Raw genomic sequence first — 27,201 nt, 5'->3', positions numbered from 1 at the left:
TAACCCACTGCTCGACGATGACGGGACTCAGACTATCAGCAGTCCAAATGGAGAACACAAGAAGCATTGAACTAGAAGAAGAAAGAGGAAAGGATATTCACAGAAAGAAGGAGGAACGGAATACCTTGCTTGCTCGCCACCCAAACAAACACCCTCCCAAGGCGCCGGCGTAACGAGGATATCCGCACCTAAAACTTTACTTTACGCTCCACGCTCCATCATTCCTATCGTACACGGTGTCACACCTGAGTACTTGTATCATCCACAGCCAACGACAGGGACCCACCCACCACGAACTGTACAGCAAAGGTCCCACGGATTGGAAGACTTGCACATCTCAAATGGCCGGCGGGAACGGCAGACTGAGGGAGGTCACCCCTCCCTCAGGGCATTTGCGAAGTCGGAGACGCGGTGGGGGACTATGGAGTCCCCCGTTTTCCTAGTTAGAATTGTCCTACATAGGGTATCGTACCCCACATGGACATAAATTGGATTTTTTTAAAAAAAGAAAAAAAAAGGGGGGTGATAGAGGCAGAGAGTCAGCAGGGGTTAGCAGAGGCCAGTAGAGGCCAGTAGAGGTCGATAGGAGCCAGCGAGCGAAGGTTGGGTTAGCTTAGTCAGCACGAAGGTTCTCAGCAGGCGGTTGTAGTAGTCATAGCTCATTCCATTCCATCAGTCATCCCTCGCATTCACATTGGCTGGAGTTGCCACTCCATCGTCAGCTAGGGAGAGTCCTCGTTGCTTGCATCGACATCAACGAGTGCGATGGATCTCTCATTGTCAGATTTAATGTGCTGGTACTGCCACCTGCAGCTGCACCAGATTAATGCTGACGTTATGATAGAGCGTGGCACTGGCTTGCATTGTGCACTAGTTACCCTACCAAAACGGCACTTAACTGCATTTGTTTAGGGCCAGCCTACACCCTCGCCCGCCGATTCAGATGGCAATGGAAGGTATCATGCAGAATTGTTGGATCATAACAAAGAACATTGAATAAGTGCACATACTTATGGTATGCGTTTAACTGGTATTTGTACAGCCTATAAGAAGATCCTCGTTAAAGCTCATCTAGCATGCGATGCTCTCGCTAATCTTTCTTCTCCTTTTGGTCGTTCGACTGTATCTTTATTCCAGTCGAATACCCGATAGTCCCAATGAATACCAATCCTGCGCCGACCCACATCTCCGTGTTTCCCTGTCCTCCATAGACTGCGACGCTTAGCAATAACGAGATGGCCTTGCGTACAGTAAGAATGAGGGTCACAGTCAGTGAAGATACACGCCCAGTGAGCCTGTTGACTCCTACGACACACACGAGCTGTGTGCACGTGTTCAAGAGGAGGTAGACAAATATTGAGGGCACTATAAGGCCTGCCTCGTATGGTGCAAGAGGTCCAGACTGCGGCAGGGAGAGGAAAACAGGTGGACTAGAACTCATACGTGTGAGCTCCATGGATATGTTATCTTTGGACAAGTAAAACAAGGGGAGAGCGAGGGAGTGGAGGTAGAACATATGTTCCTGCCATAAAGATTGTCCTGTGGGGTCGGAAGCAGCTTCCGCTTCAGCGGGTGCGATGTATCGTGCATAGACCCAGTCCTGGATGAGTCCCAGGAAACCTGAGAGGACGAGGGCAAGACCAAGGATGGATATGCCCATTGCGTAGAGTGATGTATTAGATGTGCCTAGTACTTCGGCAGTATGAGATTTGGGTTTTGAGGCAGAGAGTGTGGTCGTTATGATGCCAGCTGTGACGACGACGACAGAAACAACTTGTCGCACGGTATATCTGGCATTTCTTTGGGATAAGTAAACGCTGGAAATCCTGTAGCGAAACACCAACCGCTTCTTTGTGAACATCCATCCTAGAATCATATTTATGATCATGCCACCGCTGCGAAACACGATGTGCACAGTCATAGGAATGTGGTATGCAAAAGCAGCGTTATTCAGAGTTGACAGTACGAAGAACAATGCGACCTGAATGAAATAAGGTAGCAGAGGTACCTTCCGGTTCTTCAGTCGAGGAATCCATCTCCTGCGCGGTGTTGTTGGAGCAGACACAGTACCATTTGGTCCATTTGCTGCGTGTTTAGATTCTGGGGGGTCGTTGAATGTGAATTGCTTGGGTAGTCCATATAATGAAACGATGAGGAACTGGAAGAAGGTGATCAGGACGCCTGCGTTTGGGTAACGAGCTGTGATGTGTTCTAAGGTGATGGCATTACTGAACCACGTTCCCGAATTAGCGTCAGAATGAAATCTAGTTCAAGGTCACTCACCTGCAGCAGCCTCCGAACACCAATGAAAGAGTGGTGATCCAGTCTGACAATGACAACATGAGGAAAGCAAGAAACGCGGTAGCAGCGCACGCGGTCTGCTGACACCTTTTGGTCCGCAACTCATCCACTCGGGCGCGGCCTCTCAGTACAGCCGAACGTTAACGTTCAGCTGTCAAAGGATATCTTGACTCACATGTTGAAACGAACAAGCTTAAGGTTAATAACCCATAATAATAAATCTTCAAAATTACCAAGACTGCTCAATGTTACAGCTGCTCAGTCTGGCGGTCTCGTTCATAATTACCATCAAGTTTATAAAGGTCAGGGTCTTGAATATGGGTTTCCTTTGCTCTGTGCTCTGTTCCACTCACTGCTCGCCTAACTTGTTAACGTCCTCGTCGCTGGCTCCGGCGGTATAACGTATTTACCACATTGATTTTAGTCTCGTGATCTCGGCGCGTGTCGCGCTGTTTGTTGGTATTCACGCCAGCTTCATAAGCTCGCCCCGCAGGAATCTTACTCCTTGTCTTTTCTTTTCTTTGCTTCATTTGCCCCCCGCCGGGCACAACACAACAATCTCTATCACGTCCACTCCCTTCAGAAATGTCCTTAGACCGCCGTCACCCAGCGTCTCTCCTCCCAAGGTCTCTTCATAATCCATACCTTGTAGAACTTATGCGTAGGTCTGTCACAATGGAGATGATCTCCTACATTGCCCATCAGGCGTCGCGAGCCATCATGATCAACGAGCAACTCCCTGCTCCCAGTGCCCTCCCAACACCCCCTACGACGCCAATCAAGGCCCCCTTCTCTGAGACACAGGACGTCGCTCCTCCCGCCCAAGTGGCGCTGAAACTGCCAAGTCTTGTGCACTTCATCACGCGCTTAGTGAATAGGTCGAACGTTCAGGTGCCTACGCTACTCACCACCCTCATTTACTTGCACCGCGTGCGTGTCAAGGTGCCTGCCATGACCAAGGGTACGTAGCATGTAATATTTTCCATCAAATTTCTTATCATATTTTTTAGGCCGGCCATGCACTCGGCACCGTGTCTTCCTGGCGACGCTGATCGTAGCGGCCAAGTACCTCAACGACTCATCTCCCAAAAACACACATTGGGCGGCATACGCTGAACACTTTGACCTCCCAGAGGTGAACCTCATGGAGGAACAGCTTCTCTATATACTGGGCTACGACCTCCGCTTCGACGAGCAGGAAGTGTGCATCCACTTTGCACCTTTTATGCCCACGCGCATCGTCTGCCCCCTAACTCCCCAGCAGGAAACCCGTGCAGCGGCGGTCGAGCGAGTTTCAAAAGCAGGCAAAGCCCGCGCCCAGGCGCAGCTACCAACTCCACCTAGCGAAGTTCCACCTCCACCGCCCATTGGGTCCTCTATTGTGTCCACAGTTCGCGGGATTGCAAGGCGTCTCTCGAGCAGCCGTCTTGGAGGTACCCAGGGCCGTGCTTCTTGCATTGCATCACCCATATCGAGTGTACATAGCTGCGACAGCTCGAGTGCAACTGACTCCGAGATGGAATCATTAATTGAGGACTCTGGGTCTTCGTCTGATTCAGCTAGCAGCGTCTCCGACGATGAGCAAGAGGCGGACGAGAAACCAAGCGTCGTAAGGAAACCGTTTGTCTTAGGTGGTATCCCGCCCCAGGCGCACAGAGAAGGGCGAAAGGTATCCGAAGCAGGTTCAGTCCGATCTATAGCGACCGTCCGAGGAGGCGACTCTCCATCTCCTCCAAACCCGCCCGCGCCTTTGGACATGTGCACGATCAGAGTCGTCAACCGTGCTGCGGCTCCCGGAAAGCGAGCGAGCTCCTACGTATACGGCATGTCGAACGTCAATCGGAATCAATCCGACGCTGATTCCGCTGGCGGATCCGGTATTCCTGCTTCTAGTATGAAAGCAAGCGTCAGCATGTCTTCCAACGGGTTCCTTAGCCGCATATGGAGCGCGGCGATCAAGGGTCAGGAGAAAGAGAAGCCGACTTATGACCTCTCTGGTAAGGGGTCTGTGGGTCCTCCTGTGGTGAGCGTTGTCGAGCCTGCAGAACGCCATCCCCCTGGCCACGGGGCTAGCGCGTTCCATAGACTGGTACACTCGAGGTCTGCGATCTTCCGAGCGACGGCCAATCAGAATCTACTTGACGTTTGAGTCTCGACCGGCGGGTGACGGACGCGTTTCCTTACATCATTTAACAACCTCCTCATTTCTGCATCGATCTTCACATTGTTTCATGGCACATCACTATCACCTATCGTACTCTGGATATCACGTTACCCACCCCTCAGACTCGTTTTTCACCTTCATCTCATTCCCCGGACATCTCGGTGACATGGACGTCGGACACCACTGTAGTTCTATTCCTACTCTCGTTCTGTATCCGTCAGAAAACCATACCGCTCGTCGATTACTTGTACTTCAATGGATGTATACATAAATATATACTATGATTTCAAGCCCATCTGTGATGATTGGATAAGAAATAGCTATCCGATCGCCGTGGGATGCCTGCTCGACTGGTGATGGCATGCTGTCTTGTGCTGTCCCACAAATTCTCCAGGACCGATAGACCTGTCAAAGTAGGTCTACTTGCCGCATTACATTTGGAACGATAGTGGTATGCATCGACGTCAAATAGATATCACAACAGTTTCACGTATGAGGCAGGGAATAATCCCTCCTTTCCTTGGCCCTCTATCTGACCCGTCCACCTGAATAAAAAGTCAGTGACGTGCGCAACATTCAAGATCCAAGGACAAAGACAACCCACCAGTCATCAGAAGATTTCGCAGTGACAAATACACGAGAGCCAGTTTGGACTTCCAGATCGCCAGGATCCTAAAGTGTGAAAAAATGAAGATGGCTCAGTTCGACTGGACGCATTGATTGCAACTGAACGCATCAGACCTCGCTACTATAGTCATACAAGACCTCTGCCCACTCCCCTTGTGGTTCCTCGGGTTCAGGTTCGACTGCACGTCGTGGGAGGACGGGTGGTGGGGACCTAGCAGCGGAAGGCTCAGGAGCGCTCGTTTCTGACGTCGTGCGCCGAGTAGGAGGCGGGCCATATGACGTCTTGGGCGGTTGGAATGCAGGGGGAATAGCTACGTTCGCTGTGGGTGCTTTCTTGAATGCGCCCAATACGCTTGACTGCGATGTGGAAATGGGTATTAGCATTTGGTGGATTGAGAGGGTGCATCAAGAAGAAGAAATGGAAGGTACAGACCTTTTTCGTGATTAGTTTATCGATCTCAGACCCTGACGAGGATGCGCTGTGTGCGCTGGAGCTGCGGGAAGGGAGGGAAGGAGCTAGGGTTCTTGAAGCGTTCAAAGACGAGAATGCATTGCTTGAGCTGCTGAACGCGAGCGAAGCTGCCGCTACTCTTCCTACGGAATTGCTCACTTGTGGATTACTGGCTATCTGCTCGACGGATCGGGGATTGATGTAGTTAACACTACGACTCATTGCTTGATATCATGTGGGCAGCGAAGAGACGTACCGTGGATGCATATGGGTTATTGGACTTCGCAAGTCCGTGCGTCACCCCGGCGGAGACGATCTTGGAGGTGACTTCTGGGTTGCTGGCGAGAGCGCGGTGAACGGCTGATGCAGCGGCTGCGGATGGGTCTCGGGCGTTGCTGGTGCTTGTGTTAACGTGGGCGAGGATCTCGGGGCGGGACTGGAAGTACCTGCGAGCAACGAATCGTGGTCAGTAAATGAGGGATGAGGGAGAGATGCCAGCGGTGCGGACTCGTCTAGAAGCCCGAAGAAGGCATTTTTCTCTTGTGAGGAGAGTCTGGTGAATACCATCGCTTGCGGTATAGTGGAGTGGAGATGCTGATATCCAAGCGGAGACTTATTATACTTGGAACAGGCACTCGACTCGGATAGTAATACTGTAATAGCACCGTCCAACAAAAATATAACAGTCCTGCCCCGGACCTTCATCCGATCAAAATTCATAGAAAAAAAAGGCTTCTACAAAATACAGACGACTCCAGAACAGAGCAGGGATGCAGTAAAAAAAAAGAAAAGAAAGAAAGAAAAACTATGAAACCGAAAAAAAATCAGAACGTACAGTAGCATCGAAAGCGACGTGTGAGGGGTAAAAGTAAAAAAAGTAAAACGCTCGAAAACAGCCTCTGAGGGAGCCGCGAAAAACAAATAATAAGATAATATCGAAGTGATAATCAACGTCCCAACTCCTAGGACCCGGAACCAGAACGGGACACCTTCATGGACCATTCCAATTAAATATATCGTATTCTCCTGCTGTGCTCGCGTCTCCTATGGGACTGATGGTTTGTTGCATGGTGATGTTTGGAGGTCGTTGGTTGCTTTGGGGGTAATATCCGTTCATGCTTTGCTGTTGCCAGTTAGGCCCTCCGGATGGTGAGATGGTGCCGCCGTAGGGGCTGCTCGTTGCTCCTGCTCCTCCATGGGGGTTCATCCCAAACCCGTTCATTTGCCCTCCGAGCGACAGTTGTTGCTGTTGCTGCTGCTGCTGTTGCTGCTGTTGCTGTTGCTGTTGCTGCTGCTGTTGCTGTTGCTGCTGTTGCTGCTGCTGCTGTTGCTGTTGCTGCTGCTGCTGCTGCTGGCCATTCTGCCATTGATGATACTGCACCTGCGGATGGAATGAGCCAGCATTCTGTTGCGTCCCCATCATGCCCGGTTGTGCCTGCTGCGTCATTGCCCGCTGGAAATCTTCAGGCTGCATAGGAGGCTGCGACGAAAGCCTTGACGGAGCCCGAGGTGTCATGGGCGAATGTACGCTCTCAGAAGGTGACCGCCCACTCCTCGCAATTCCTGGAATAGTCGAATTCGAGCGCAATGCGGGGAAGGTATCATTCGCAGGGGCAGACATGGGTGAGCCCCCTTGAGATGGACCACCCTGGGGCATTCCCCGCTGCTGCTGTTGCTGCTGCATCGCAAACGCCTGCTGTGGGTTCATGAGGTTCGAAGCGTTCATGTTCATGTTCCCGCCTGAATTCCGCATTTGCTGCATGAGCATGAGCTGTCGTTGTTGATTTAGGTTCATGGCGCCCATGTTGCCCGGCATTTGCTGTGTGAAATTGGAGGCTGCTATGCGGGGGTCTACGCTGGGTGCGTTGTGGCCTTGATTACTGAATGGATACATGCCGGCTTGCTGGGACTGGGCGCTCATTTGTTGTTGGGATTGAGATGAGACGGGTGATTGCTGGCCTAGGGGAGATACAGGGCTTGGACCGCTGCTTTGCATGGGAGCGTTGGGCATGGGCGACATGGAGGGGTTCTGACCTAGACCGGGCATTTGACCAGGCATAGGGGGGCGTTGTTGCTGATTGGGCGGATTCTGTTGCTGCTTCTGCGCCAGAATGTTCTGTACGAAACATCAATATCACAGTTCGCAAACACAACGTAAATCATCACCTGAAAGCTCGTGAGCTTCTGCACCTGTTGAGGTAACGGTAGAGATGTGAAGTTAGGGATTTGGGACATGAGATACGTCATCAGGGGATGGCTGGTATTTTGGAGAATCTGCATCGGTGAAGCGTTGTGGCCATATGATGTATGTGGATGTTGCGGTGCGCTCGGCCCCATATTTTGGGGAATTCGCGGGGAGGAATCAGGAGGGGAGATCTGGCGCGCGGACTGCATTTGATTTTGCATCTGGGCTGCTCGAAGTTGTTGTTCGCGTGCTTGGTGGATCTGCATTTCCCGTGCGCGAGCACGTGTCGTGGCCGCTATTGATGCTTCAGTGGCGCCGAAGGGTAGTGAGGGGGTAGACAATGGTGGAGGCATGGGACTGGAGGTGCGGGGACTCTGCGGCATGGCAGGCGTGCTGGCGACGGTTATGTTTGGATGGATGGATGGAGGGAATGATGATGTGGGACTGGTGCGCTGGCCAGCACCAGATATGGATATGGATGGGATTGCGGGTGGTTGCATGGAGTGCGGTTGCATGGAGTGGGGTTTGGTCTCACCAATGTCGCGTCTTTTGTTCATAAGGTCTGCCATGTCGTCCGGTCTGCTGCGCTTTAAAGGACCATTTAGGAGTGCGGCGGAAGTGGTAGGAGAGTATTGAGCGCCAGAAGCAAGCTGGCGTCGTGCGAGTTCCTTTGCGAATATGGTGGGTAAATCGGCGTAGAGGTGATGTATTCGATCCATTGATATGAATTCGACAGGAGAAGGAGCATCCATTGCGGGCAATACAAGTCTGGGGTCCTATTAAGAGAGTAAGTGAAGGGTTGTATTGAGTAGACAAGGGATACATACGTTACATCGTTGATGATCTGCAGCTGCCGCTAGCCAGGTCAAGTTGACTTGTATGCGATTAGCAAAACTGAAGGGTTGAATGATGAGGGTTGTTTTTTAAGATGAAGTAGTGCTTACTGAGAGAAGCGAGCGTCAGTCGGTGGCACGCCACGTGTCTGAAACTCCATACAGACTCTAAAAAGCAAGAAAGTGAGATTGAGGGTGGAAAAAGGGAGTGGGTGTGAACGGACTTTAGCAACTCTGAGTTGATCTCTAGAATCCTAAAGACTTTTGTTTCTCCTGTAGAGGAATCAGATAATTTTGCTGGTGGTAAGTTTGGTGAGGGGAGTTGGGTGATTGAGACGATTTCCCTTGATGGACGTCTTGAATGAGAAGGAGCTGCTGATGGACCAAGTCTGTGAGAGGGACCTGGGACGGGTATTGGGATTGGATATCTTGTTGGAGAGCTGGGGATTGAGCGGACTGGAGATGATGTACCATTTATTGTACGTTTTTCTGACCAACGATTATCTGCGTTGTCTTGTGCGCTGTTTAGGTCACCATTCTGCTCTTGTTCTACTTCTGCTGGACTGCTATCCTTCTTTTCAAAATCCAAACTCTCGTCACCATCTGGTACTGCTGATAGGTCTGTGAGTGGTGTTAACTGTCTCGAATAAGAACCATCTCCATCGTCTTCTTGTTCTTGTTCTTGTTCTTGTTCTTGTGCTTGCGGAGGAGACTTGTGTTTAATTTGAGGTGAATTGTATTCTGGAGGAGGTGAAAGTGACGAACTCTTGTCGTCAGCTGGAAGTGGGATAGGATGGAGTGTCTGACCCTCGGGATGATTATTATTCAAGTCAGACAAAGAGTTTGCGAAATAATTGTGATGCTCGTCGTTATGAGTGATGTCTGTGACCCAATTGAAAGTAGCTGAATGATCCTCTGGCAAGATTAGATTTGAATTTTGTTCTGAATCGATTTCGTTGCGGTTACGATCGAGATGGATCATTATAGTAGACGGAAAGTCGACGGAAGTTTAACCGGAGAATTGCGACCACTCAAGTTACACCACCGTGTGAATAACCCGACGCCTAGCTGAGTTTTAATCAGTACAGCCACAAATTATCAGTAGCTCGGCTACCTGGCGATCGCCGTGTAAAAAAAGGCCGAGCTTAACCGGTGCACCCTTCAAGTTGTAGGGTCATTATACTATCGTTGGGCCAGAGTTGCAAAATGCCTCATAGCTCATGCAACAACACATCCCAAGCCCTTTACTTTGGGACCTAGGACCTTCCAACATGGATTCATAGTACTGTATTTTTTTAAAAAAAAAAGGATGAGGAACATGTATGGCTTCAAATCTATCACTGAAAGTTACCTTTTGTAGAAGTATCTGTAGACTTGAGAGTAGGATTTGAATATTATATTGACTGAATTCAATGTAAATAAATGTTACACTATATATACTTTGTATTGCTAATACTGTAGAGTTACGACCATAACTTCATCACATGTCCCACCCTCCAATGAATTAAAGCTATTTGAAGTGATGGTCACACTAAATTTGGGGTCGCAAAGCTATTTTGTGACATATGGTAAATTAATAAAAAGCACCAAAAAAGACAAGAAATCACTGTAGACAACCTATTAGTGCGACCAAAAATCATTATATAAGGTGTTCACTGTGCGCCTGTGCTGTCCTCTCCCGAAACCAGGGATCTCTTTGCTTTCCTCTCCTCCCTCACCCATGTTCAAAGCTTCAGCAGCCTGAGCATGTCCTGCAACTTCCAACTTGTACACCTCTGCCTTGTTATGTATGATAAGTGAGCCATTACTAGGATCAACACTGTAACCTGCCAGTGGGCCCTGGCTGCCATCTGCAATATGCTGTAAGATGGCCTTGATTGCCACATCACTTCCATCCAAGGTGTCAGTGTTGTCTGTGAATGCTGGCTCTTCATCTGCATCCACAACACCATGCTGTTCCGAAAATTTATATTGGTAAGTCAAAATCTTTATCCAGATGTCTGGCTCGTTCTTCTGCACATCCCGAAGTCGTTGCAAGGCCTTACAGCTCATAAGGCTATCAAATGAGAGGTTGAATGATGGAACTGCATGGCAAGATGCAAAAGCCTGGAATATGAAGCCGTTAGGACATTGTCAATGATTTTTATTTGAAAGTAGAAACAAACCTGCTTAATCACTTTAGGTTTGCTGATAGTGTGGTATTCATTCAGTAGCCACTGCACTGAATGGTCATGCAGGGTGGGCAATGTCATATCAAGCCGCAATGCAAACAAAGTGTCTTGGTTCTTTTGCAATAAAGCTAATGCTTTGTTTACAATATCAGCATGTTGGGAGTGTTTCACTGCTAGCTTGGAGGAATGTTGAACTCCAACATCACATGGTTGTGCAATGCCAGTGCAGTTTCCAGGGACAAAATGATACTTGATCCATGGGTATGTCTCATTCAACCATGTTCGAAAAGCAATAGACCTGTGAACCGATGTAGGAATACAACACAGAGTGGGGCTATACAAAGATGGCTCCAAACTGATATCTTTATGTTGTGGTCTTGCACTGCCTAGTCTGCTATACTTGGTGAGACAAGTGCATTCGACCCAGGGGTCTGTGGTCTGGGAATAGTCTTGGGGGTCAGTGAGTGATGTGGGGTCAATAGTCCAAGCGCGGGAAACAATGTCCGAAGGTATAATTACGATGTCCGATGCAAAAAGTGTCGGTGTAGAAACAACAATACTGAGAGGAACAAATGATGCTCCTGACTGTATCTATAAATGTTGTGAGGTCACGCATTGCCTAGTCTGCTATACTTGAGACGACAAGTGCGTTCGACCCTAAAGGGGAAGCGAGTGCAGCAAGGATCTAGAAGTAGGTGCTGCTGGTTGGCTGATGCAAAGCGTGGGAAAGTGCAGGTGCGCGCAAGGCGTGGGAAAGCGAAGGTGCGCGCACGCGTGTGAGCGGAAATGAGAGAGTAAGATTGAGTTTGCTTAAGTGATGATATGATGCAAGACAAGAGATGTGAGTGCGAGGTGCCAAGGAATAGATTGCAACTATATTCTGCTAGGTAGTAAGTGGGTAAGTGGGAGGTAAAGTGGAAAGTGAGTTAGGTGAGTAATATTATGTACTGCTGGCGCTTATATATGGCGCCTAAGCGCTGTCATGCGGAGCCAAAGCACTACCGAGTGAGGTATGTAAAGATATATGTAAGTAAGGGTCCATGATAAGAATAAAGGTGGTATGATATGCAAATAAGGGCAAATGGAAATACACGCACTAGAGAACTTGGTGGACAGTGGATGGATGCTTCCGGATGGCTGGCGCTATAGGGCGCTCAAGCGCGGGAAAGCGCGCGCGCATATACATCGTGAAGTGCGGGAAGTGTGCGCGCATGTTGCACATTGCATGGGAAAGCTGCGCCTCATATAGGAATAGCTGCAGAAAGCATGCAGAGTGATGCTGCAAGTTTGTGCCATGTACTCCCTAGTGACAACTGCCATATCACGCAATGAGAGGCATGAGTCTCTACAACACGACACAGTCGCTGCACAGTAGTATATACCCTGCAAGGGGTAAAATCTATGCAATTGTGAAAAAAAGGGTGATTTAAAATGCTTGCGATGCATTCCAGGGGATCGCGCCAATACAAAATGACAGGCAATTTCGTTGGATGTGCAGTAGGGATCATTTGGGAGAACCAGCATGGACCGCTGTAGAGACTCATGCCTCTCATGGTGTGATATGGCACTTTTCACTAGGGAGTTCATTGCACGAACTTGCAGCACCATTCTGTGTGCTATCTACAGCTATCCCTATATGAGGTGCAGCTTTCCCGCGCAACGCGCACCATGCGCGCACCATTCCCGCGCTTTACGATGTATACGCGCGCGCGCTTTCCCGCGCTTGATCACCCTATAGCGCCAGCCTTCCGGAAGCATCCATCCACTGTCCACCAAGCTCTCTAGTGCGTGTATTTCCATTTCCCTTATTTACATATCATTCCACCTTTATTTATATCATGGACCCTTACTTACATACATATATCTTTACATACCTTACTCGGTAGCGATTCGGCTCCACATGACAGCGCTTAGGTGCCATATAAGCGCCAGCATTACCTACCAGGGAACGAAAAACTTTACCTTGTTAAACTAAACACACGTCAATCCTCAGTCTCGTGTAAGTGACTGAGATTACTATATACCTAAACACACGTCAATCTATCGAGATATTGTTAGTGTTTAGGCGGTGTGCAAAAGGTAACGAAACATACCCTCAGTCTCGTGTAAGTGACTGAGGGAAAAGGGGAAATGCGAAGAAATAGGTATATAAGTGTCTATGTTGGAATACCAACAATCATACTCCACGTCGCGTCGCACGTGCACGTTCGTGCATCAACACTCCTCCTCGACGCGATGCGTATCTCCTCCTCGACTGAATCACCGGAGTCCCAAGTTGTTGCGCAGGCGTTCGTGGTCCTTTCTGGCAAGCGCCTTTGTAAATATATCGGCAACATTGTCCTTTGAGCGGACGTAGTGCAGTTTGATTTGGCGCAGGGCGACTCGTTCTCGAATTGAATGGTGTGCCATGTCGATGTGTTTTACACGGGCATGGAATGAAGAGTCTTCAGTAAGGATTATCGCGCCATTGTTGTCGCACATGAGTGGGGATGCAGAGGCTTGGATGAAGCCGATCTCGAGAAGCAAAGTGCGTAACCATTTTATTTCCTTTCCAGCTTCGGACGCCGCAAGACACTCTGCTTCGCAAGTGGACAGTGATACAGTTTTTTGTTGGCGTGCGCTCCACGTAACGAATCCGCTGCCAAGCGTGCAGCAGTACCCGCTGACAGAACGGCGGGTGTCAGGACAACTTGCAAGATCGCTATCAGTATAGGCTAGGAGGCGCGCTGTGTGATCACCACCGAGGACAAGCTGTATGTCTCGCGTGCCTTTTAGGTAGCGCACTACACGCTTAGCTGCTTCCCAATGAGCGTGTCCATAGGAATCTAAGAACTTGCATAGCTGTTGAACAGCATATGCAATGTCGGGCCTTGTACCGATCGCAAGGTACATTAAGGACCCGACGAGGGAACGATAAGGAACACGAGACATAAGCTCACGATCAGCCTCTGAGCGCGGGGAGTGGTCATGACGTGAGAGATGGAGCCCGGGATCCATAGGTATGGTGACTGGCACGGCGTCCTTAAGTCCAAATTGCGCAATGATACGATCGATGAGGGCGGTTTGCGATAGGGAAATGGCGCGTTGTAGGACACGAGCTGGCGCTGGGCTCGTATCGAGCTATTTTACAGTACATGTCAAATACCCGTCACATGCTAATCACTTCCCGATGTTATCCGACGCTAACCTGCCAACCCGACGTTTAGGCCGCATCGGACCCGATGTTTTCCCGCGCACTTGTCCTATCCGTGTCCCATCCTGTCTTGCTAGCCCCACTAGGTGTGTAGTTCATTATTTCGCACATTACTCACGTCGTAGCCAGCGCTATTACATGTTTTCCCATAGTCCGCAGCGCCTCATGTTTATTTACATGTACTTCGGATCCGAAATACTCCGCCGCTACTTTCGCCTACGGGTTCCGCATTTCTACGTACTTACATATATATTGGACTGACCTCGAGCATTATTCATTATCTAAGTAGAGGGGAGCAGTTCCCCGACGCTTAGTGGTCAAACCCGATATTTCGTAGTTCTTAGTTGATATTGCGAATATCATCGCTCTTTCATTATCCGTATCAGTCATTGTTATTATTGCGCACACCGCTCGCTCTTCCGACGCTCGCTATAGCGTTACTATTAGTTTCCGACACCCCGAACCCGAACCCGATGTAGGGATTCATTTCTGGCTGGGCTTGTAGAGACTGTTTTTACCTTACCTTATGTTGGCACTTTTGTAGCTTACATAAGGAAGTTATCTTTTCACCAGTTACCAGTAGGAGTCAGAGTACTAAGCAGTTTTTCATGATATTTCCTCTCCTCTGAGCCTTGAGCCTGGTCCAGAAACCCTTTAGGGTCGAATAGCAGCTAGGTTCTGCAAGACCCAACATTGTTCAGACTCACTCTCTGAATTGTTGTACCTTCAACTGGAGCCCACCGCGAGGGTTTCTTGTGTTTCTAGGCTCTCTAAGCTCACCAATCATCCCCCAAATTCGCCTATTATCCTACCACAGTCATTCATTACCAGCTTCTCCCATATTCCCAAGTTTTCAGCATCTTCTCCTCCTCCCCAGCGCATTGATAAGTGTTTTTCTCACGCGGTTTTCGAGCGGATCTCTCGCAAACTTAGGGTCGTATTCCCCACGTCCGTCCGGTCATTTTGAGCCCTGGTTCATCGAATTTGGAGCAGTAGTTGTGGAGTTATCGAGTTTTTGGTGTTTTTGAGAAGTTGAGGAGAGATAAGGGTTTTCTGGGTGCTCTAAGGCCTGTCTCATCTAGCTCTTTTGGCCATTTACCATCCCTCAGTGGCTCTGTCCATTGCCCCAATCCGCTTTTTGATAGGACCAGCCCTTGTTGCCCTGCACCATACCCCTTCCTCCTCCTCCCTCTTGCACCTCTGCACATTTTCGCACTTTCACCAGCCCATTTCGCATCGGAACCCCATAGACCCTATACCCGTTTTGAAGCCCTCGTTCATGGCTTTCATTCGCGCATATCCGCGCCTTCGCGCGCGCTCAGCTGTTCGCTCGCTATCCGCATTTTCGCGTTCCCCCCAAATTTTGCGCCCCATTTTTGCGTTTTCTTTATATCTCGTCGCCCCGTGATCGCGCGCCCATCGCCTTAGGCGCGTTCTGACCGCATTCACCGCCGCTTTCCATCCATCCGCTCCGCTTCCCGATACGCCCACCCGCGCCCTCGCTACTCGCTGTTTTCGCTATTTTCGCATGTTTTCACCATTTCCTTCATATCTCCCTCAGTTCTTCACCAAACCTAGTCGACCCTATACTCATTTCGAAGCCCTCGTTCGCCTCTTTCGATCCGTCTACTTTCCGTCGTCATCCGCGCAACCACCACTTCGCATTTTATCGTTTTTATCGTTTTACCAGTCCCCCAGTACTGATGCGGTTCGCCTGGCACAAGAGATGTCAGGGAAAACAGGTGCTGGGGTCATCGTTTTATTGGATTGCCCTGACCCTCACTCACTGGCGCAGTTTACCTGGCATACGCGTCAAGGAAACAAAAGGTGTTTGAGGACCCCCAGGTTAGTAGTTTTCTTAGTTTAGCTTAGCTTTGGTTTGCATAGGTAGATGACTGGGGACAGTCATGATTCAAAGTTCCCATGAGATGTAGGGATTCATTTCTGGCTGGGCTTGTAGAGACTGTTTTTACCTTACCTTATGTTGGCACTTTTGTAGCTTACATAAGAAAGTATCTTTTCACCAGTTACCAGTAGGAGTCAGAGTACTAAGCAGTTTTTCATGATATTTCCTCTCCTCTGAGCCTTGAGCCTGGTCCAGAAACCCTTTAGGGTCGAATAGCAGCTAGGTTCTGCAAGACCCAACATTGTTCAGACTCACTCTCTGAATTGTTGTACCTTCACCGATAACCCGAAACCCCGAAAACATCGGACCCGACGCTTTTGCATCGGACATCGTAATTATACCTTTGGACATTGTTTCCCGCGCTCGGACTATTGACCCCACATTACTCACTTACCCCCAAGACTATTCCCAGATCGCAGACCCCTGGGTCGAACGCACTTGTCAGGCAAGTATAGCAAACTAGGCAGTGCAAAGACCACAACACAAATATATCAGTTTGGAGCCATCTTCGTATAGCCCCACTCAGTATTGTTGTTTCTACAGCGTGCTGCACGATCGCGAGTAATGGCGATTCCTAAGCAAAAATGTGCATCTCCAAGCTCTGATACTTGCCATTTGGTTCTGACTTGTGTTTTGAAATCAGCGATAATCGATTTAGAGCTTCCAACGGTGAAGAAGTCGTCAACGTGTACAGCGACGAGGAGGGTGCCAGCATCAGTCCAGCGGTAGTAGATACAGTGCTCACTCTTCAAACGAGTGAAGCCCCACGATAACATCGCTTCATTGAGGGTGCGATTCCATATGAGTCCACCCTGTTTCATGCCATAGAGTCCTTTTTGGAGCTCCCAAACATGGTCTTCGAAGCCAGGCTCAACGAAACCCTCGGGCTGTTCCATGTAACAGACCTCGTCGGAGTCGAGCAAGCCGTATAGGAAGGCAGTTTTGATGTCAAGCTGCTCGATCTCCCAGTCCAGAGCGGCGCCTATATGGGCAAGGATACGGAAGGACTCTAGACGTGCGGTGGGTGCCGATGTTTTTGTATAATCTTGACCCCATACCGCAGAGTACCCGCGGCAGACGTATTGTGCCTTGAATCTGGCAGGGTTCCCGTGCTGATCACGTTTCAGCTTGAAGACGGGTCGGCCTTTCATGATTTTACGGCCGGCAGGGATGTTGGAACGAGGGACCAGCTTGTAAACACCAAGTTCGCGAAGGGATTTGAACTCCTCCTGCATTGCTGTTGTCCATTGTGATGCGTGTGCAGACCGCATGGCCTCAGCATACGTGGTAGGATCGTCAGGGTGCTCTGTCTCAAAATGATCAGGTGTAGCCGCAAAGACTTCGGACAGGTAAGCAATCTCGGCTTCCAAATCGGTCAAGGTACTGTCTTCCCCAGCAGGGTAAGCCTCAGCGCTCTCAAGTGCGTTATGACGATCAGCGTCAACTAAAGAACTAAGTGCGGCCCGTTGCGAAGCATTAGTGTAGGCAATACCTTCAGCAGCACAGCGGCGCTCGGACAGTACAGGATTACGCGACAAACGTCGTGGCCCGATGTCAATAGGAGCGATAGGTGGAGCTGGCGTCGTCAGAGGTGGGAGAAGCTGAGTATCGTTGGCTGTAACATCAATAACACTGGCACGCTGGGACAAAGAAGGCGAGGCGAGGTGGGTGGGATTATCGATGGTGAGACCAGGGAGCAGGGGTGTGTCACTGGAAGTATGGGACTCAATAAAGGATACATGGAATGAAATGAAAACCTTGTGCGATTCGCGATGGTAGCAACGGTAGGCCTTAGAATCGAGGGAGTATCCGATAAGCACACATTCTATTGATCGGTCTAAGACCTTGGGGTTGTGGCGGTTTTGAATGAGCACAAAAGCGCGACAACCGATTTCATGAAGGTGCGACAGATCTGGTTTCGAACCGAACCAGCGCTCATATGGCGTGTGGCCCACCTGTGAGGTGACGGGTGTTCTATTAGTCAGATAGCATGCGGTAAGGACAAATTCATCCCAGCGGTTAACGGGGACACCGCAGGTTGAACGCATAGCACGGGCCTTGCCCATTAGAGTACGGTGCAGTCGTTCCACACGGCCGTTTTGAGCGGAGGTATATGGTGCGGTGAACTGTTGTTGTGACCCGCATGAGAGAAGCCATTGTCGCATAGATGCAGACTTGAGTTCCCCATTGTCTGAGCGGTATATTCCAACCTTCAGACCAGTTTCGAGTTCACGGGCTCGTTCCCAGGCTTGAAGTGCTGCAAACACGTCAGACTTAGCCGCCAAAGGGATAGACCATGCATAGGACGAAAAATCGTCAATGATGTCCATTATGTATTTACTGCCCGAAGCGGACACAGTGTCCGGATGTTCCATGAGGTCTACATGCACGATGCCTAACTTCCTAGCTGCCCGACTCCCAACCCGAACCTTTGGCACGCTGGACTTAGTCTGTTTCCCAAGAATACAGGCGTCACAAACGGGAGGTTCAGTAGAGAGATTGATTGGCATACCGGTCGCATTGCCAGAGCGCGCAAGATCATACACCGCGCGATAGTTCGCGTGGCCGAGACGACGGTGCCAAGATTGCAAGGTGGGAAGGCGTTGCGTGAGGTAGGCATGTTCTGCGGACAGCTGGCCGCCTGAAAGAGCATACAGTTTGCGAGAAGTGAGGGTACCAGACAGCATACGAGTTCCACTGCGTGATTGAACCCAGCAGCTGGTAGCATCAAACGATGCGACACAACGATGCGCCGCACAGAGTGCAGATACCGAGAGGAGACGGACAGTAGCAGCGGGGATGAAGAGCACGTGGTCGAGTGTAACGTGGATGCCTTTGGCAACAACAAGGCGAATGGTGCCAACTCCGATAGCCTGGATGGATGAACCACCAACACCGCTAACAGTGCGAGGGGGAATAGGACGAAGGCTAAAGAAATCTCCCTCAACGTTGCTGATATGGACCGATGCACCGCTGTCCAAGAAGAACGGTACGATGGAAGGGTCGACAATGCTGCGTTGGCGTTGGTTGGGGGCCTTATATGTTAGTCCTGCGAAGTCCACTGATTGGGAGTGCTGGCGCCAATCCACACTGGTCTGCAGAGTGTCAACTGCGGCAAGGAGGGCCGAAAACTCATCATCATCACCTGCAGACAGCTCACGGATGAACGAGGGGGTCACGGGGTCGTATGCGAGACCAGCAAATTCATGGGATTCGGGGGTAGAAGTGGTGCTGGTGGATGCAGAGGGAGTGGGGACGGAAGCAACGTAGATGGCCTGACCGGTTTCTCCATCGAGTAAATAGGCACGTCCACCCTGATCATAACGGACTCCCCCTGGTTTGCCAGTGGAGGCGCCTCCTTTGCTGACAGGCTTCACACCAGAACTACCTTTGCCAGTAGCTTCGCGAGCAGCGCGTTTACGAGCTAAGACCTCTTCGCGCTGTAGAAACAACAATACTGAGTGGGGCTATACGAAGATGGCTCCAAACTGATATATTTGTGTTGTGGTCTTTGCACTGCCTAGTTTGCTATACTTGCCTGACAAGTGCGTTCGACCCAGGGGTCTGCGATCTGGGAATAGTCTTGGGGGTAAGTGAGTAATGTGGGGTCAATAGTCCGAGCGCGGGAAACAATGTCCAAAGGTATAATTACGATGTCCGATGCAAAAGCGTCGGGTCCGATGTTTTCGGGGTTTCGGGTTATCGGGTTCGGGTTCGGGGTGTCGGAAACTAATAGTAACGCTATAGCGAGCGTCGGAAGAGCGAGCGGTGTGCGCAATAATAACAATGACTGATACGGATAATGAAAGAGCGATGATATTCGCAATATCAACTAAGAACTACGAAATATCGGGTTTGACCACTAAGCGTCGGGGAACTGCTCCCCTCTACTTAGATAATGAATAATGCTCGAGGTCAGTCCAATATATATGTAAGTACGTAGAAATGCGGAACCCGTAGGCGAAAGTAGCGGCGGAGTATTTCGGATCCGAAGTACATGTAAATAAACATGAGGCGCTGCGGACTATGGGAAAACATGTAATAGCGCTGGCTACGACGTGAGTAATGTGCGAAATAATGAACTACACACCTAGTGGGGCTAGCAAGACAGGATGGGACACGGATAGGACAAGTGCGCGGGAAAACATCGGGTCCGATGCGGCCTAAACGTCGGGTTGGCAGGTTAGCGTCGGATAACATCGGGAAGTGATTAGCATGTGACGGGTATTTGACATGTACTGTAAAATAGCTCGATACGAGCCCAGCGCCAGCTCGTGTCCTACAGTGCTTACCCTCCATCGCACCACCTTTTGCGAAACAGTCTTGGGCGTAATGCCCCCAGCTGTTGCAGTGAGTACAGCAGAAAGAGTGGCCAACGCGTCCACATTCGGAGCAGGTCTTGGACCGATTGGCCTGAGGCTGTTGTCCTCCTTTCCTAGTAGCTACCATAGCGACGTCACCTGATCCCTTTGTTTTTTCAGTGTCGATGAGTTGTTGTTCGACGTCAAGTCGAGCACGGATGTTGGAGGGACCATATACGTTCGTAGAAGAGCTGATGGAAAGGGCGTCTGCGATATGATTGCGCACATGAGGTAAGTCATCACTCATGGCATTAAGCATCATGATAGTGAGAAAATCGCTTTCCTTGGGCAGTCCGATCGCATATATGCGTCGGGTTAGCTCACCAAGTTGAGTACTAGTGGTGGAGAGACGTTCAGATCGGCGGTAGCGGACTGCGAGAGCCTGTTGAATCAACAGGATTTGTGCGATAGGACCAACTTTCTCGTGGCGGGACTTGAGAGCGTCCCAGGCAAGGTATGCATTGGAGTATGTACGAAGGAACTCCTGCTCTTCGGGACTGGAATGGGTACGCAGAGCGGCTATGATACATAAGTTGTTCAAGTCCCAGTTGGCTGCGCTCGAAGGATCGACAGAGGGGTCAGGACGAGGGATGATGCCAAGGAGATAGCCACCACCATGCTTCAAGAGTAAGTAGTTTTGCATCTTGTCGGACCATACCCCCCAGTTGTTTATACTGCGGTCGAGTACTTCGATCTTCTCTAGGTCCGTCTGGCTAAGTGTTATGGCACTAACGGTGGGAGCGACGACACGAGCTGTATTTCCAGGTGGGGCTAGTCCTCCACCCTTGTTACCAGAACTGTGCGAACGCGTATGAGGACCTGCGGCAGTAGTCACAGTTGCTTTCGGCGGCATGATGAGTGACGAAAGAGAGAGAGAGAAGAGTGGGGGAAGAGATTCGTATCTTGCTACCCCAGTTTATATGTTCTTGGGGGGATAATTATCACCCAAAGAGGAAGAATTAAGCATTCTTCGAGACGCTGATAGAAGTCGACGTTTCACGTCGCACGTTCTAGGCCCTTTAAGGTACGGTGGGAACGGACTTTATGGATTACCAATGTTTAGATGGTTCTGCTCTTTGTTTACAATAGAGCAGGGCTCATAACCTGTTAAACTAAACACACGTCAATCCTCAGTCTCGTGTAAGTGACTGAGATTACTATATACCTAAACACACGTCAATCTATCGAGATATTGTTAGTGTTTAGGCGGTGTGCAAAAGGTAACGAAACATACCCTCAGTCTCGTGTAAGTGACTGAGGGAAAAGGGGAAATGCGAAGAAATAGGTATATAAGCGTCTATGTTGGAATACCAACAATCATACTCCGCGTCGCATCGCACGTGCACGTTCGTGCATCAACATACCTCCCACTTACCACCCATCTACTACCTAGCAGAATATAGTTGCGATCTATTCCTTGGCACTTTGCACTCACATCTCTTGTTATTCATCATATCACCACTTAAGCAAACTCACTCTTACTCTCACTTGTTTCCGCTCACGCGCGCGCGCGCTTCCCGCGCCTCGCGCATACCTTCGCTTTCCCGCGCTTCGCATTGGCCAACCAGTAGCGCCTTCAGCGCCTACTACCAGATCCTTGCTGCACTCGCTTCCCCTTTAGGGTCGAACACACTTGTCGTCTCAAGTATAGCAGACTAGGCAACGCACGACCTTACAACATTTACAGATACAGTCAGGAGCATCATTTGTTCCTCTCAGTATTGTTGTTTCTACACCACTAGGTAGCATTTTGGCTTGACCACATAGTTCCTTGGCTGAATGAAAGGACAACAGAAGACTCTTGATCTTAACAAAACACTTGTCAGAACTGTAAATGCAATGAAAAAGTTTAAAACTAACCATCTCAAGTGAAAGAAAGTTGTCGATCTTTGCCATGCTCAACCCTGAATGCAGTAACCAGGATGCAACCTCCCAGTCTTTCCGGTCACTGAATGGGTAATAATGATTTGTTGCACGGTATGCACTGTTCTCATCAGAATGAAACAAATCGAGGAAAGTGTAGCCCCTGCCACATGTTTGAGAGGGTTTGGGATGCCAGTCAATGAAGTCTGAGTCAGTCGGTGTTCCTTCCTCGTGGACATGATCATCACCCTCACCACTACTACCTGGAAATACCTCATTCCAATCTCCAAATCCAGGCCCATCAAGCTCCGAGTCAATGTCAAGAATATTTGGTTTGTTGATATTCATAGAGTTGGCAGTAGTATGAACGGATGCTGAATGCAACCTTATTAGATCCTGTAGCCAAGTGTTACAGCCAGAGCAAGGTTGGCTCATGTGTCAAGCCACAGCGCCATGGTCTTTGAAATTGTCTTTGCCGCACGAAGGACACTGATATGACATATGAGTTCCCGACTTCCTAAGGAGGGTTCTGTAGCCTAATTCTCTACCAAATTGATTGTGGGAAGTTTCGAATCATCGTGAGAACATCAAATTACATCTGTCCGAATCAATGAAGTGTTTTTCTATACATCATGTCAACTGGCAAACCAGTACATCTCAATATAAGTGATATCCTGTTGATTTCACGTTGTGCTGCTCACTGGCATGCAAGCCTTAATACTCTGTGTCACTCTGGTGATGGCATTTCTGACCTATACAAAGTAGTCGATGCTATTAGGACAATGGCAAGTGAATCATATTTTACTACTAGTGCAAACAATTGTTAACATTTTTATAGGCGATCAAAGATGATAATTTTGAAGCGAACCTTGTCATGGACCTTGTGAGGGCTAGACAGGATGTGTTCAACGCAGAGAAGATACTTGCTGACTGTGTGCTCCGTGAACACAAAGTCATGGTGCTCTCTCCAAGCATAAATCCGACATTTCGAAGCAGAAGTTAGCAAAGGTGGATGTAGGAATAGGCCACATGCAGATCGTGTTCAAAAAGCATGGTCTTTCTCATCGCACACTCACGCAAAGCAATTTGCAAGGTAAGTTCCAATACAACTGCACACTACCTGACAGCTAAAGTTAAATATAAGAATCATTTGAATATTATCACATCCAGGTCCAATTAGATTGAAAAGTTGAGACTTCTTGAACATGTTAAACCTTATCACCTCTATTTACCGTCACACCATGCATGTATATATGTATGCAAGTGTACTGCGCAATACATGTCTGTTATTGTAACAATCGCGTGTCGTGTTTGAATCCAACGTTCAAAATGAAAAAATAAGGGCTATATATCATATTAAAGTGTGTACTACACATACACATTTCTCCTTTGTCAGACCACTGAGCCTCAGGCTCCCCACCCATCGAACTTGGGAGGAGTGTCTAGTATGGCAGTCGCATTTGCATTTTCGACGAACACCTCTGATGATGTTCATAGTAGTGAATCATTCAAGTTGGCTGTTCTTTCAGGTGGCCCACAGTGTTGTGGTCAAAGGGTACTACTTACTATGACCAGGTACTAGTAAATGTTGAAATGTGCTGCAATGTTCCACAGCTCATGTGGAACTGGATACCTTGTGGTCCAAGTGCACTGGAACTTTGGAGGAACTGTGGAGTCTGTCCCAGGCTGCATAAGAATGTGACTTCCGTACGCCCTGTGGGAAAAGTTGTAGTTTACTGATGCCAATGCCAGTAGATTCAAAAGCAGTGATAATTGTTTCTATGGCATGCGAGTCCATTGTTCAATGACTTATGAGACAATGGATGGCACTTTGACTGCACTTTCAATAATACATTAGTATAATCTTAACCCTATGTTTGGGTCTATTCATTCTATGTCAATAAATTTCATTTTCCGCTGTTTCAGCCACTGTGGCTGACCATGTTTACGTGTGTTATCTTCCAGCCGGTGCTGGGTTTTAATTCTTCACGTGATTTCGGACAGTCCCGCACGCCTAGTATGCCGCCCTGAAGCAGTGGCTGGGAAGGAGCCTGCACTGTCTCTTGCTTTCAAGTATTCAATATTCAAACTCCAGCCTGGCAGAGTTGTCTGACTTATTGCTTCGAGTAGGTAGATCAAGGCAGATTATGTATGTTCATACTTTGTCTGGTAGTGCAACATAGCATGATTTATTCCAGAGGACCAAATACAGAGTCATGGCTCGTGACTCTACCCTCTCCCCATTGCCGCTCCCATGGACTCTGCGCGACTCTCACCTTGAGGGCCAAATCATAATTTCTGTTCCGAAAATGGTCAAGTTGCTTATGTTCTCAAAATGGCTTGTTAAACTTCCTCGAAGACAAGATCATTTTGCCGTACGGACGTTTGACAACACCTTAATTAAGGGCCCGCAACGATTCACTTATTTCGAGGTTCAACCTTAGATCATTCACTTGCTTGTCAAGGTTATATGAATGATGGTGAGATGTTTTCCAGCCATGTCAAGTGAGATAAGCACCGCCTTTGCTAGATAAACAAGAGGGTCGGACAGGTAGAGTCTAAGCCAAGAATACTGCCAGTGGTGACGCAGGGTGACCCTTCATCGACATCATCAATATGTGACTCACGACCTTTCCGTTGGTAGTAAATTATTGAGGACATAACATCAAATGGAGAAGTGCGGCGGCGCAAGCTTGACATAGGTGATGTCACACAATTATCCTTAGGACATTCACAACCCTTACGAGTTAACGAGATTCCGACAGTCTACCCTATAAGTATTGTACTTTGGTGATCAACAGCCCATCCCTCGCTTTTTGAATTTCCCACTTGATCTGCACAGTTTCATGTCGGGACTAGAAGAATCTCTCTATGCTCTTGAATGGAATAACAGCATATCAGGTATGTCAGTCTTGTTCGAAACGAATCGCTGTGCTGAACTTCATCTTTTTCCAGTTGCAATCATTACCCTGATCTCTTATGAGTACAGTCAGTAGCTTCCATGAACCTTGCAATGCGGCTAAGCATAATATTATCTAGTGCTTCAGTTCGAGAAAGAGGTAACGAGGTCGGTTTATCATCATCGAGTACTCATGATAATATTATTGCAGGTCATATTCGTTTGGGTTAGAGCTCAACCCCGACTTTATCAAGATCTGAAACTGACTGGTATCTAGCAAAGACAGTGGTCAATAATGACATATATGTACCTTACGGTGAGTTCCACCATGCCAAAGTGTCTCGTTGTTTCCCATTTTTGTTGCTTTTAGGTTCGATATCTTGGTATTTCGATTGCAATGTACGTCGCCGCAGTTATATCCTTCAGATACTAGTACTTTGGATGTTGACGCTGATGTCTAGGACTTGCGCCTGCTGTACGTGACGTGAAGCCAACTGAGCCCTCATTATCTGACCCAGCCCTAGGGGGAGGTTTATTTTATATACCTGAAACAGTGAGTGTATCGATTATTTCTTTAGATAGTTCTAGGTTGACCCAGATTCAGCCGTACGTCAGAATTTCGTTTTACAGCTAGGCCTGATATGCTGCTAACTTCCTTGTTTAGTTGTGAGTGTATATCGTATTAAACTGAAGCTAATTTTGCCTATCACGAAATTGAAATAGGTTATGCAATGTTTCTGTTTTTCCAATGGGGTTTTTCTGTATATTTTTGCTTGGCGGAACGTAAGTCATCTACATACATTCTCGCATCTCTACGCGTACCCATTTTGCATTTACAGTGATTCTCATCTTGCGTCTTTACGCCCTATACAACCTATCCAAGCCCATACTTTATATTCTACTTGGGTTGTTCCTACCAGTCGTCGCGCTCTATATAGCGATAGATATATTTTTATGGGGTCGACCCTCAGCAATCTCGAGTGAATTTCTACTTTGATCGAATTCTGTTTACAAGCTGATCCTTGGTGCATAGTGCATGAAATAATAATAACTCCGAACATCAAGTACTGCACGGGTATCTTCCATATTGGGCCTATGCCTGCGATATATACTTCCATCCCCATCATATGCTATGATATATTGCTGCTTGTCCTCGCCATCACCGTCCTCTGGAAGCACCTGAAGGAACGGAATGAAATTAGAATGAAGCCCAATGCCTATGTAGTCATGATTGTCCGATATCATGTCATATACTTTGTCCTGTGAGTTCCTATTCGTTTGGTGTGTTCTCTGAAAACATTCATTGAGTCATGCTAGAAATTTGGCAACTCAAATCTTCATGGCGATATTGTGGGATGACCTTCCGGTATGATCTTCTGTGATCCTAGAGAAATCTGCTCTAATGCAGGCATGCACAGACGGCGATGATGTATCTCGCACAGTTGTTCATCGGTACCGCGCCATTTATTATTGTGCCACGTCTTATCATCAGCATCTGGGAAACGCATGCCAACGAAAACTGTGTACATGTCAGTACGACGTTCGAGGATTGTGTCTGTTGGACTTCGCCACCGGCTTTGGAGCAGCACGAGATGCACCCCCTCTGATACTTCATGGGAGCAAGTCGTCCTGGGCCCAATTTTTTGTGTAACTATGCACATCATATATCGAACTTGTATTTGATAGCTAGGTATAAAAGTACGGTCTATCATAATTTATCTTGGAGGACTCGATAGGCTCTTTCGGAGTCTTGGCCCATGACTCTAACTTTTTGAGAATGCTGCGAAGGCAGTGAGCACTCCGGTCATGAAACTTTATGGGAGAAGCATTACGTATGTCATACACATGTCGACAACTAGTTATACCATGCAAAACTAAATGCGCCCACTACCCAATTCCTGCTGCTACTACTATAGTCACTGTTGATGATCTACTAGTAATGCAATTGTTTGATTTGTGCGAGTGTTTCACAGCTCAAATCAAGCTCAAACGCTCACGCGCTCACGGCTCGGCGCTCGACGTTCGGCGCTCGATGTTCAACATTCAATATTTAACCACGACGCAGGAAGCGGTAAGCCTCGAAAATTATCTGTAGCTAGAGGATCACAAATCTACTTTAACAGACTTGGCACCTTCCTCTGCCGGAAATTGCCGGTATTTGTGGCGCCGATTGGACAACGGCTTCAGTGCACTACACGCCAACGCCCACAGCCTACACCGAGTCCTCAAGACACAATAATGTGAGTA

At 48.5% G+C, this 27,201-nt stretch overlaps 7 protein-coding genes across 7 annotated transcripts; 2 read left to right on the top strand and 5 right to left on the bottom strand.

Annotated features, from left to right (window-relative positions):
• Positions 1 to 651: 651 nt before the first annotated feature.
• On the bottom strand, positions 652 to 2,501 carry HD556DRAFT_1277276 (UAA transporter). Its single transcript, XM_041299250.1, has 3 exons — positions 2,284 to 2,501; positions 1,845 to 2,228; positions 652 to 1,790 (listed from the first exon to the last, which is right to left on the bottom strand). The coding sequence occupies exons 1-3, from the start codon at positions 2,340 to 2,342 to the stop codon at positions 1,091 to 1,093; spliced, it is 1,143 nt and encodes a 380-aa protein (XP_041154998.1). The 5' UTR covers positions 2,343 to 2,501; the 3' UTR covers positions 652 to 1,090.
• HD556DRAFT_1277271 (uncharacterized protein) lies at positions 2,502 to 4,450 on the top strand (the record flags this gene model as incomplete). The annotated part of the gene is made up of 2 exons (XM_041299249.1): positions 2,502 to 3,262; positions 3,312 to 4,450. Exons 1-2 carry the CDS (start codon positions 2,887 to 2,889, stop codon positions 4,448 to 4,450), a joined length of 1,515 nt encoding a protein of 504 aa, XP_041154997.1. The 5' UTR covers positions 2,502 to 2,886.
• A 490-nt stretch (positions 4,451 to 4,940) lies between these two features.
• HD556DRAFT_1448521 (uncharacterized protein) lies at positions 4,941 to 6,110 on the bottom strand (the record flags this gene model as incomplete). Its single annotated transcript, XM_041307441.1, has 6 exons — positions 4,941 to 5,010; positions 5,070 to 5,137; positions 5,207 to 5,449; positions 5,526 to 5,720; positions 5,800 to 5,989; positions 6,052 to 6,110. 6 exons carry the CDS (start codon positions 6,108 to 6,110, stop codon positions 4,941 to 4,943), a joined length of 825 nt encoding a protein of 274 aa, XP_041154996.1.
• A 70-nt stretch (positions 6,111 to 6,180) lies between these two features.
• HD556DRAFT_944364 (uncharacterized protein) lies at positions 6,181 to 9,597 on the bottom strand. Its single transcript, XM_041312084.1, has 5 exons — positions 8,786 to 9,597; positions 8,673 to 8,729; positions 8,556 to 8,622; positions 7,710 to 8,504; positions 6,181 to 7,659 (listed from the first exon to the last, which is right to left on the bottom strand). Exons 1-5 carry the CDS (start codon positions 9,541 to 9,543, stop codon positions 6,535 to 6,537), a joined length of 2,802 nt encoding a protein of 933 aa, XP_041154995.1. The 5' UTR covers positions 9,544 to 9,597; the 3' UTR covers positions 6,181 to 6,534.
• Positions 9,598 to 10,181: 584 nt separating this feature from the next.
• HD556DRAFT_1448519 (uncharacterized protein) lies at positions 10,182 to 10,813 on the bottom strand (the record flags this gene model as incomplete). Its single annotated transcript, XM_041307440.1, has 2 exons — positions 10,182 to 10,667; positions 10,727 to 10,813. 2 exons carry the CDS (start codon positions 10,811 to 10,813, stop codon positions 10,182 to 10,184), a joined length of 573 nt encoding a protein of 190 aa, XP_041154994.1.
• Positions 10,814 to 22,058: 11,245 nt separating this feature from the next.
• HD556DRAFT_1209282 (uncharacterized protein) lies at positions 22,059 to 22,295 on the bottom strand (the record flags this gene model as incomplete). Its single annotated transcript, XM_041296533.1, has 1 exon — positions 22,059 to 22,295. A coding segment is annotated over one exon (237 nt), but the record flags the coding sequence as incomplete, so codon positions are not given.
• Positions 22,296 to 24,700: 2,405 nt separating this feature from the next.
• On the top strand, positions 24,701 to 26,713 carry HD556DRAFT_944163 (uncharacterized protein). Its single transcript, XM_041312083.1, has 13 exons — positions 24,701 to 24,956; positions 25,011 to 25,043; positions 25,095 to 25,114; positions 25,166 to 25,180; positions 25,232 to 25,270; positions 25,325 to 25,353; positions 25,416 to 25,429; positions 25,479 to 25,511; positions 25,678 to 25,737; positions 25,794 to 25,934; positions 25,988 to 26,216; positions 26,272 to 26,320; positions 26,373 to 26,713. The coding sequence occupies exons 1-13, from the start codon at positions 24,902 to 24,904 to the stop codon at positions 26,559 to 26,561; spliced, it is 906 nt and encodes a 301-aa protein (XP_041154992.1). The 5' UTR covers positions 24,701 to 24,901; the 3' UTR covers positions 26,562 to 26,713.
• Positions 26,714 to 27,201: the final 488 nt, after the last annotated feature.

Source organism: Suillus plorans (genome assembly GCF_016647745.1).
Source record: "Suillus plorans strain S12 chromosome Unknown HD556scaffold_76, whole genome shotgun sequence".
Taxonomy (NCBI): domain Eukaryota; kingdom Fungi; phylum Basidiomycota; class Agaricomycetes; order Boletales; family Suillaceae; genus Suillus; species Suillus plorans.
The sequence above is the reverse complement of the archived record's forward strand: the minus strand, read 5'-3'. Positions and strand labels throughout refer to the sequence as shown.

Excerpts from the sequence above, each read along its gene's own strand:
- HD556DRAFT_1277276 (XM_041299250.1), bottom strand. The coding sequence starts at position 2,342 with ATGTTGTCATTGTCAGACTGGATCACCACTCTTTCATTGGTGTTCGGA. Across the intron at positions 2,229-2,283 it reads GTGTTCGGAGGCTGCTGCAG|TAATGCCATCACCTTAGAAC; the intron begins GTGAGTGACCTT and ends AACGTGGTTCAG. Across the intron at positions 1,791-1,844 it reads TGGATGTTCACAAAGAAGCG|ATATACCGTGCGACAAGTTG; the intron begins GTTGGTGTTTCG and ends AAGAAATGCCAG.
- HD556DRAFT_944163 (XM_041312083.1), top strand. The coding sequence starts at position 24,902 with ATGTCGGGACTAGAAGAATCTCTCTATGCTCTTGAATGGAATAACAGC. Across the intron at positions 24,957-25,010 it reads ATGGAATAACAGCATATCAG|TTGCAATCATTACCCTGATC; the intron begins GTATGTCAGTCT and ends ATCTTTTTCCAG. Across the intron at positions 25,271-25,324 it reads TGACATATATGTACCTTACG|GTTCGATATCTTGGTATTTC; the intron begins GTGAGTTCCACC and ends TGTTGCTTTTAG.
- HD556DRAFT_944364 (XM_041312084.1), bottom strand. The coding sequence starts at position 9,543 with ATGATCCATCTCGATCGTAACCGCAACGAAATCGATTCAGAACAAAAT. Across the intron at positions 8,730-8,785 it reads ATCAACTCAGAGTTGCTAAA|AGTCTGTATGGAGTTTCAGA; the intron begins GTCCGTTCACAC and ends CTTGCTTTTTAG. Across the intron at positions 8,623-8,672 it reads ACTGACGCTCGCTTCTCTCA|TTTTGCTAATCGCATACAAG; the intron begins GTAAGCACTACT and ends TCAACCCTTCAG.